This window comes from Tamandua tetradactyla, chromosome 6 (assembly GCF_023851605.1).
Source record: "Tamandua tetradactyla isolate mTamTet1 chromosome 6, mTamTet1.pri, whole genome shotgun sequence".
NCBI lineage: Eukaryota > Metazoa > Chordata > Mammalia > Pilosa > Myrmecophagidae > Tamandua > Tamandua tetradactyla.
Window position 1 is genome coordinate 84,105,994 of NC_135332.1, and position 10,939 is coordinate 84,116,932.

Below are 10,939 nucleotides of genomic sequence, written 5' to 3' on the forward strand. Positions count from 1 at the left end.
GTCAGGGTAGAAGTGTACTCAGGGTTGTTCCCAGAGGAAGACAGGGAAGGGCTTTGTAACTCTGGTATGAGAAGATGGAGTGTGTCAGAGTGATTTGAACAGTGAATAAAGAAGTATTTGCAAAGTCTCCTTGCGGGAATGGGGAGAAATGATCTTGGGGTTCGCCCCTATGAAACCTATTCCTACAAAAGATAGGCTAAGCCTACTTAAAATTAGGACTAAAAGTCGCACCAAGAGAACCTCTTTTGTTGCTCAGATGTGGCCTCTCTCTCTAAGGCAACACAGCAAGTGAACTCACTGGGATAGAAGTCCTGGGATGAGCCAGGACCTGACATCTAGGGATTGAGAAAACCTTCTTCACCAAAAGAGGGAAGAGAGAAATGAGACAAAATAAAGTGTCAATGAATAAGAGATTTCAAACAGAATTAAGAGGTTATCCTGGAGGTTATTCTTATGCCTTATATAGATATTCTCTTTTTTAGTTTATGGTATTGGAGTGACTAGAGGGAAGTGCCTGAAACTGTAGAGCTGTGTTCCAGCAGCCTTGTTTCTTGAAGATGATTGTATAATGATAAAGCTTTTGCAATGTGGCTGTGTGATTGTGAAAACCTTGTGTCTGATGCTCCTTTTATCTAGGTGTGGACAGATGAGTAAAAAATATGGATAAAAATAAACAAATAATAAGGGGAACAAAGGTTAAAAGAGATTGAATAGATTGAAACACTAGTGGTCAATGAGAGGGAGGGGTGAGGGTGTGGGATGTATAGGGTTTTTCTTTTTTATTTCTTTTGCTGGCGTGATGCAAAAGTTCAAAAAATTGATCATGGTGATGGATACACAACTATATGATGATATTGTGAGCACTGACTGTACACCATGTTTGGAATTTTTGTGTGTCAAGAATGTTTGTATGTTTGAATGCTTATAAAAAAAAATTTATTTTAAAGTTGGCGTATGTGGCTGCTGTAGCCTCCATCTCCCCACCCCCAGCCGACACCCTACATCTCTGGAATGGGCTCGTCCACGTTGAGGCCCGGCTACCTGGCTCCCCCCACGGTCTCCAGCAGCGGTGTCAAGGTTCAGAGTCCTCTGGGCGTGTGTTTCCAGCCAGGAGGGAGGGGCAGGAAGCCTGAGAAGTGGGGCCCTGGGAGGTGCAGAGAAAGGCTGCTGACTCACGGCCATGTTAGGGTGACTCAAGGGTCCCAGGCTGTGTGCCACCCCAGGGCCCCGATGCTGCCCTTGGACCCTGTGAGCAGGCTCCTCCACCGGCTGCCACCATCATGCTGAAAGCACTTGCCACCCTGTGGGTGGGGGGTGGGGACCCAGGGCTCGTGGTCCAGGACAGCAGGCGGACCCTCCCCAGGTCAGGAGGCTGCAAAGCCAGACTCTGAGCTGGGGGCTGGGGCTGCAGACGAGTGAGCAGCTGACCCAGCTGGGGAGGGGGCTCTCCAGGAAGACCCCCAGTGGAGTCAGTGAAGAAGTGGCCTTCGACATCCACAGAGTGTAAAAGCCAGGCACACAGCTTGAAGTGTGGGAGTGCTTGGGTGATACAAATTGCCAGCACTTACCTAGTAACTGCCAGGCTTGCCCATTGAGGACCTGGCGTGTATTAACTCATGTAATCCTCCCCCAGACCTTATGAGGTTGGAACCTTTATGAACCCACATTACAGATAAGGAAGCTACGGCACAGAGAGGTTAAGTAACTTGCCCAGGTCACATACCTAGTGAGTGAGAGCTGGTTTAGAATAGCGCACTCTGGCCTCAGATTTCTTTCTAGTCACTGAAGAAAGGAATGGAATCTTCAGAGCACATGGCGGGAGTGGAGGGTGGCTTTATCAGAGGAAAACGGACCCCCATGGAAGGCTTTGAGCAGGGAGTGGCATGAGCCATGTGTGGCTTAGAAAGTTAGCAGTGTCAGAAGTGGGGAAATAGATGGTGGCAGAGAGACAAGAGTAGGTGGCATTTCCTGGCCAGGTAAATTCGGCCCTGAGGCACAGGCAGCAGGAAAAGAGGGCTGCCAAGTATGGTTCTGGGTGGGCAGGACTTTGGAGACCTGTTGGGAGTATGGAGAAGGAGGTAAGGAATCACAGGTGGTTTGACTTGATTGGGTGTCTGAGATGGTTTGAAGCTGTACGTACTCCAGAAAGGATCATGTTCTTTTAATCCATTCCTATCGGATATATTCTTTTAATCCATTCTATAGGATATAGGGCATAAACCTATTGTAGGTGAGACCTTTTGATGAGGTTATTCAATTGAGATGTAACCCACCTTGTTCAAAGTGGCTCTTAATCTTCTTTCTGGAGTCCTGTATGAGAGGAGAAAATATGAAAAAAGTCCCAGAGAAGCTAAGAGAGACAGAAGCCAAGAGAAAAGCATGCAGAAATTCAGAGAGGAAGCCAGAAGCTGGAAGCAATGAAAACAGGAAAGAATTACGAGCAGACGTTGCCATGTACCTTGTTATCTGTCAGAAGAGCCCAAGCTTGCCAGTGGCCAGTCTTAAGAGTCCAGGATTTTCTTGTTGATGCCTTGATTTGGATATATTCATGGATATTAGTAAATCCCCATTGTAAAAGCCAGCCCCTTCCTGGTATATTGCATTTTATCAGCTTTAGCAAATTAAAACTGCATTTATGTCTTCACGTGACATGGGGACCTAGGTTTGGGTAAGGACAGGTGGCAGAAGGTAGCAAGGTAACCAGGTTTGGAAGACATAGGGAATAGGGGCATAAGTAGCCTTTGGAAAGAGAGGCAAAAGTGAGCTTTGTGAATGGAACCTGCCTGATACTCACCAGCCTTTGGGGTCAGAGCAAGAGCAGGTGGTGCTCCATAAACTCTAGTGGTCTCTGCTCCCATGAAGTCACCACAAAATGGAAAGGGGGTCATCACTGGGAAAAGTATCCCCTGGATTGGGGCAGAAGGGCAGAAGAAAGTGTATACAAGTGGCAGAGTGCATACATTTGGCATAGGTCATGGTAAGGCACCAGAGATAGAACTGAGCCTGAAGTAAGTGGAAAACTGGAGTGTTCAGGCAGAAGTAATGGCAGTACAGGGGTGAAGTGTGGATGGGGTCAACAATCCCTGTGATTCTGGGTTAGGCATTCGTGCAATTCCTGGAATAAGCACCTTATGACATCATTTCATTAATCAACACAAGCATCTAAGGGATTCCTCACTCCACTAAGGAATACTGAGATGACTAACGCAATGAGTAAGTGTCAGCACTGGATTAATGTGCAAGTGTGCAGGAATTTGAAGGCTGAGACTTAACTGTATTCGGTATGGAACAAGGTGGGAAAAATTGAACACTCTCTCATCCACCTCCTTCACAACCACTACTACTAGCAAATCTACGACCACCACCTCCACCATCATCACCACCTCCACCTCCACCTCCACCTCTACCACCTCCACCTCCACCTCCACCTCTACCACCACCACCTCCACTACCTCTACCACCTCCACCACCTCCACTTCCACCACCACCACCACCACCTCCACCTCCACCACCTCCACCAATACCACCACCACCACCACCTCCACCACCACCACCTCCACCACCTCCACCTCCACCTCCACCACCTCCACCACCACCTCCACCACCTCCACCTCCACCTCCACCACCACCACCTCCACCTCCACCACCACCACCTCCACCTCCACCTCCACCACCTCCACCACCTCCACCATCACCACCACCACCTCCACCACCACCACCTCCACCTCCACCTCCACCACCACCACCTCCACCTCCACCTCCACCACCTCCACCACCACCCCCACCACCACCACCTCCACCTCCACCACCACCTCCACCTCCACCTCCACCACCACCTCCACCACCACCACCTCCACCACCACCACCTCCACCTCCACCTCCACCACCTCCACCACCTCCACCATCACCACCACCACCTCCACCACCACCACCTCCACCTCCACCTCCACCACCACCACCTCCACCTCCACCTCCACCACCTCCACCTCCACCACCACCACCTCCACCTCCACCACCTCCACCACCTCCACCATCACCACCACCACCTCCACCACCACCACCTCCACCTCCACCTCCACCACCACCTCGACCTCCACCACCTCCACCACCACCTCCACCACCACCACCTCCACCTCCACCACCTCCACCACCTCCACCACCTCCACCACCACCACCTCCACCACCACCACCTCCACCACCACCACCTCCACCTCCACCACCACCACCACCAACACCACCTCCACCTCCACCACCACCACCTCCACCTCCACCACCACCACCTCCACCTCCACCTCCACCACCACCACCTCCACCACCTCCACCACCACCACCACCACCTCCACCTCCACCACCTCCACCACCTCCACCACCACCACCTCTACCACCACCTCTACCACCTCTACAACTTCCTACACCACCATCAGCACCACCACCTCCACCACCACCGTCACCATCATTACTCTCTCCACCATCCACCACCATCACCACCACCACCTTCATTGTGGTAGTTAGATTCAGGTGTCAACTTGGTTAGGTGAAGATACCTAGTTCTATCACTGTGGACATGAGCCAACGGCATGTGAACCTCATCTGTTGCTGATTACATCTGCAGTCGGCTAGGAGGCATGCCTGCTGCAATGAATGACGTTTGATTTAATTGGCTGATGCTTAAATGAGAGAGCACAACTTAGCACGCCCCAAGCAGCTCAGCATACCTCATCTCAGCACTCGCAGCTTAGCCCAGGCCTTTGGAGATGCAGAAAGAAATCACTCTGGGGAAAGTTGTTGGAACCCAGAGGCCTGGAGAGAAGGCCAGCAGAGATCACCCTGTGCCTTCCCACGTAAGAAAGAACATCAGTTGAAAGTTAGCTGCCTTTCCTCTGAAGGACTGTACATTAACTAAATAAATCCCCTGCTATTGAAAGCCAATCCATCTCTGGCGTGTTGCATTCCAGCAGCTAGCAAACTAGAACAATCACCACTACCATCTACACCCCCAGCACCATCATCACCATCACCACCTCCACCCCTATCACCACCACCTCCGCTCCCAGTTCCCTGCTCCCACCCTGTTGTCCACTCCTGCCCTGCTTCCAGCTCCCAGCCCTCTGCTCCATCCCTGCTTCCAGTTCCCTTTTTGTCTCTGCTGCTCCCTGGAGACATTCAACAGTGGCCAAGTCTTTTCTATCATCTTGGGCTTCTGTTGCCTGCTTGGAGACCACTCCTGAACTACTCACATATCCTTTTCTTTCCCTTTTTGCCTGGTAGAAAAGCTCATCCCAAGTTACGTCTGAGCTAAGGAGCCTCACTCCCTTCTATCAAGGTGCATTGTACCCCTGACCAGGGATGCATAGACCCAGGGACACAAAACTGGGGACACAAAGGCCAGGGGTGCAGAGACTAGAGATAAAGAGACCCAGTAACACAGAGACCCAGGGGTGCAGAGACCAGAGACGCAGAGACCCAGCCTCTGTTCCTGAGGTGGAAGGACCTTGGACGTTCACCAGCACTAGGGAAAGAGTGGCAGAGGGAGGTGTGGGGAGCAGGGTCCTTGTCTGGACCAGAGCCTGCCTGGGGCCTGGATTTGGATGGAAGGGTCACATCCAGGCCCCTGCACAGAGGGTCTTTGCCTGGCCAGGGTCCTTGGGTGCCTCATTTCCTGTGTCATATCCAGGAAAGCCCAACTCCCACTGTGGGTCAGTCTTTCAAGGTCAGGGAGTCCTGGTGAGCTTGGGCTAGGAAGGATACACCAGGAAAAATGGGCTGGGTGACCCCGAGCGTTCCCCGCAGCTTCCTCCCCTGTGAAGTGGAACAGTCCCACACAGTCTGAGGGTGGCTGAGTTTGCGCTTGAGGGTTCTTTTTCTCACTGTCTGGTCCAAGTGCTGTTGGGGAGAATATGTGTCCTGGCTGTGTCCACCTTCCACAGGTGCCTGCAACCCTGGGTTCATGGCCCCATCCATCCTCTTTCTTTGGAGAGCACCTGTCTGACCTCTGCTTCCGCCCCACGTCTTCTCTGAGCCTCAGTTTCCCTCCCATAAGGACCCTGCGGTTATTTCAGCCCACCCCATACTCTGAGGCTCTGTCCTCAAGCCCTGAACCCAATCACACATGCATTTACAGGTGCCACGGGTCGGATGTGGTCATCTTTGGGGCCATCGCCCCGTCAGCCACACCTTTCTGCTCACCTGCTGGAGGTTGCCTAGACAGACAGCTCTAAGCACTGAAAACACAAACAAACATTCTTGGAGCCTAGACAGCAGGGATTGGTGTGGGTGGTGTCAGCTCCTTATCAGCCTGTGCCGGGCACAGGGATGCTGACCCTGCTCCACCTTCTGTGACCGAGCACAGGGGACACAGACAGAGGAAGCAGCCCCCTGAGCCTTGGCATCCCGGCTGTGAAATGGGCCCCTGAACACACTGCTCAAGGGAAGGAGGGGCAGGGGCAGTCAGGGTCCGGGCAGAGGGGGCGGGCCAAGCTGTGTGGCTGTTTCTGGGGTGGACTTGCCCAGGGCTGTTCCCTGGGACCCCGACTGAAGGTCCTCATGTGGCTGAAGGGAGGGTGAGCCCTAAGCATGCCTTGTCTAGGAGAGTCAGCTGTCCGAGGGGAAAGGGAGAGTGAGACCAGGAATCCTCCCCAGGCTGGCAAGGCGCACCCTCACACACACCGTGACACAGCCCCCGCTCCCACCGGCCCCACCTGGCCAGCTGCTGCTGTCCGGGACCTCCATTTCTTTTACTGTAAAATGGGGATAAAAACTCACAACTGGAATCCTTGCTGGCAGCACAGGCCCATCCCGGACTGTGTCTCCCCGAAAGTCCCGCGGTTGTCACCTGTCTTTGAGGATGTATTAAGCTGAGGCCAAACCCGGTTGGGGTGAGCTTACCCGAGGCTGCCTCAGGTCCTGATAGGAAGAGGGAAATCTGGAGGGGTGGACCCCAGGGAGGGCAGGGAACAGGTGAGGTCACAGGTGCCAGGGACGGCCAGCAACCAGCAGAACCAGAAGAGGTAAGGGGAGCCTCCCCTTGCAGCCTTCCAGGGGAGCGTGGCCATGCCCACCCCTCGATTTTGGACTTCTGGCTTCCAGAACTGAGAGAAAAGGAATCTCCATTGCTTTAAACACCTCCCCCCCACCACCACTTGGCTTGTGGCACTTTGTCACACAGACATGTCTTGTGAACCACAGCTTTGAAATGAAGCCCTGAAGCCCAGCAGCCTCCTGCAGGCTGCCCACCCCCCACCCCCCATGTCTTTCTCCTTCTGGGTGGGGGCGGGATTCAGACTGAAGCCCAGGGTGCATCTCCTGTCACCTACCCCCTCCCCCCGGCCAGCAGCAGGGACAGGATTAATCTGGGTGGACTTCTGAGGAACTCAGGGCTGGCGTGGGCACAGGGGACAGGAGACCTGGGTCCCAAGGTCCTGCTGTCGCCAGCCGTGCCAGTGTCCAGGACAGGGGGGTGCTCTCAGGGGTGACAGGGCTGTCCTGGGTCAGCACCTCCGTCAGCTCTGGGCTGGGGAGTTGACAAGCCAGTGAAAGGGACAGCAGCACAGGGCCGGGCAGCATGCATCCAGTTGTGCGCTGGCTGAAGGGCATGCCCCAGCCGTGAGAGTTTTGGGTCAGGGCCTTAGCTGGTGTCCTGGGAGGTGCAAGGATCTGTTCCCTGAGCGCCTACTGCATGCAGAGGCCCGGTGCTGCTGCAGTGAAGAAAGCAGACCAGCCCCGTCTGTAGGCCTGGCTGGGACCAGGCAGCTTGGCTGCTGGGGCCAGGTCTGGGGTAGGGGCCCAGCCCACCGCCTACATACCACCCTGCAGTCCTGCCATGCAGCCAGTGGGGGAAGCTCTGTCCACCAGGCTGGTCTGGGCTCCCTGGATCAAGGGGGGGTCTAGGCCGCTCTTAGAAATAAAAAAAGTGGGACCCCCAACATATCCTGTGTGCTTGAACCTGGCTCCATGACTCAGGCCCAACCTGCCCCGCAGGCTCCAGTCCCAGCTGGAGGTGGGGCATCGTGCCCACCTGACCAAGCCCCTGCCCACCGTCTGGACTCAGTAGTCACCACCTCACAGGGAGGCCTCCCCAGGTGCTCCCCCTTCCAGACACACACCCCTCCTTCTCCACTCTCCCCTGCCCTTTCCTGATAAGCCACACCTTACCACACACACTGTTTCTCATGTTTTCACATCTTTAAGACTGGAATGCATTTTGTTGTTCCCTGCTGGTGTCTGGTAGTTTAATTGGCAGTGCTTCTTTATGATTTATTATATTATTATATTCATTTACACATTATATTCATTATATATAAAATAACGGAGCAGCTCACTGCCAATGGCCTTTTATGGTCGGTGAAACACTAGCTCCAACCTCAGCTCCTCTCGACAGCTTCCAGGCCCAGCCTAGTTAGGTCGTCTCCCCAGCCTCCTGCACTTGGTGCTTCTAGGCACTGGGCTACTGTGAGGAACAAGGCAAACCCGCCCTCCTGGAGTTCACATGTTAACAATGGCGTCTATCACTGGCCTCCCTGGATACATTTAAATTCCTCCCTTCTGCCCTCAGCCCCCGTGGAAGCTGAGGGTGGCTTCTCCCTTCCCTGTGCCTGGTAAGGCATCAAAGGCCCTGGGTGCTCAGAAGAGGGAGAGGGAAGCAGGAAGCGTGGCTCTAGGGAAGCAGGGAGAAGTGAGGCGGGACAGCTCATGAGGGGCAGGGTCTTGGTGTTTCCCGGGATAGCCTCTGCAGCAGAAGTGAGGATTCCAGAAGTATTACACCTCGGTTGCATGACAGTAGTGACACATGTTTGGATGGAGAAAGTTCGTGACTGCCCCACCCAGCGCAGCTGGAGGTTCTATAAAGTCGGGCAGCCTTGCTCCAAAGCACACACGCTGGGCCCAGGACCTGAGCAGCTGCCTGCCTGTCCCCTGCTCCTCCCACTCCCCCAGCGATGAGGCCTCACCTGCTCCAGTTGCTGCTTCTCCTCCTGCTGACATGGCCAGGTGAGCCAGTGGGCTTCCTGGCTCCACATCCCCTGGGTCCTCAAGACCCCTGGCTGCCACCATGAGAGCTCAGGGCCTACTGGGCAGAAGGGACCCTCTGCAACAGCCTGCCCCTGTCCCCTGCTGCTTGGGACCCACTGAGGTCACAGAGCTGGGAGAACCATGGCGGGGACACTGTGGCCCTGCATCCCACCCCGTGGGGCTGACTGCACCCCCCTGCATCTCCCTAGCCCACCCAGACGCTGTTTCATCTGCTGTAGTTCACCCAGGGTGGTGGGTGTCTCCAGCGCTGAGGCCAGGGTCGAGGGTATGCTCGAGCCCCTCTGTCAGGGTCCCACCAGAATCCGGGCCTCTGGCTGCTGGGAGCCTTGGTTTCCTCCCCCAGGGAGAGGGGCGTGTGGCACCGGTGCCCTCCCGGCGGGCAGTGCCGTGCTGAGTGTGAGCGGTTCCTTACTGTGTCTGAGCCTAAGCCTGGGTGCCCAAGGAGCAGGCAGAGGAAGGGGCGGAGGGGCCGGGAGTCCCCCAGGAAAGCTGCTGCCAAGGCCACACCGGTGTGGCTGCGGTGTGGAAGGCCCGGGCTAGAGCCCGGCTTGGTCTGAAAAACTGCTCTGTGCTCCCCCCAGTCCAGGCACTGAGATGCCACGAGTGCTCCGCGTCCAGGAACTGCCACCAGGCCACGTCGTGCAAGGCCGGCACCCGCTACTGCCTGACAACGTGGACCAGTGAGCATCCTTCCGGGCGGGTGGGCCGTGGGTGGGCCCGCCTCTCAGTCCTTCGGCAGGAGGGGCGGGAGTGGCCGCGGGGATCAGAGGGGGACTGGGGAGACCCCAGCTCAAATCCAGGAGGGAGAATTGCCAGCCAGCCTTCAGGCAAATGAGCCAGGAGCCTGCAGCTTTCCTGGTGCTGTGTCCTCTCCTCCAAACTGGGAACCATGCCACCTCCATCCTAGCTCCGTGAGAGGGGTGAACCACGTATTCCATGCGAAACACACTGTGAAGGCGTGGCTCACAGGAAAGGCTCCACTGGTTGTACCACTGAATGGAAGGAGCATTCATTGAAGGGGAAGAGGAAGAACATGGGGGCATGGGTGGGAGTCTGACCCCTGATCCTGGTCACCTACTTGAACCCTGACTCTGGTCACTTGTTGAGTCCTGACCCTGGTCACAGGCTGAGCCCTGACCCTGGACACAGGCTGAGCCCCGATCCTGGTCAGAGGCTGAGCCCCGATCCTGGTCACAGGCTGAGCCCCGATCCTGGTCAGAGGCTGAGCCCCGAGCCTGGTCACAGGCTGAGCCCCGATCCTGGTCAGAGGCTGAGCCCCGATCCTGGTCAGAAGCTGAGCCCTGATCCTGGTCACACACCCACCTCCCTACCTCCTGACCCTACCTACCTCTTTCTGTAAGTCTCTGGTAGGGTAGGAGAGCATTGGAGAAGGATCAGGGCAGACTGTTGGGAGGACTGAGCTTGCTGAAAGGGACAGGGAGTGGCTTTCGCAGGTTTCAATAAATAACCTTTTACTCTGTTTTCCAGCTTCACCAGACAAGCAAGCGGTGGTCATAAAATCCTGTGCTTACACCTGCCCTGGCTTCCAAGAGAGTCTGTTTTTCTCCAGGGCCTCCTGCTGTAACACAGATCTCTGCAACAGTGCAACAGGCCGCAGCACCAGCTGGGGGCTGCTGGCTCTCAGCATGTGGGTTGCCTACCTCAACAGGTAGGAGAAGGCACAGCCTTGGGAGCGCTTCAGAGATGCAGAGCTCGGCGTCTGGGCCCATGTCCAAAAGGAAGCGAATGTGTGGAGCTGCGCGCCCCTGCGCAGGGCACCACTGCTGCTGCTGTCCATGGTGCTGCACCTGGCTCCTGGCCGGAGGGGAGTTGGTCAGCTATAGAGACAAGCCTGGCACTGGAGAGGCCCGTGCTTCTGGGAAGGCCCACCGCTGCTTTTGGTAGGACCTGC

General features: G+C 55.6%; 1 protein-coding gene across 1 annotated transcript; it reads left to right on the top strand.

The window, feature by feature from the left end:
- Positions 1-8,933: 8,933 nt before the first annotated feature.
- Positions 8,934-10,700, top strand: LOC143686187 (lymphocyte antigen 6D-like). The gene is made up of 3 exons (XM_077163176.1): positions 8,934-8,985; positions 9,609-9,707; positions 10,516-10,700. Exons 1-3 carry the CDS (start codon positions 8,934-8,936, stop codon positions 10,698-10,700), a joined length of 336 nt encoding a protein of 111 aa, XP_077019291.1.
- Positions 10,701-10,939: the final 239 nt, after the last annotated feature.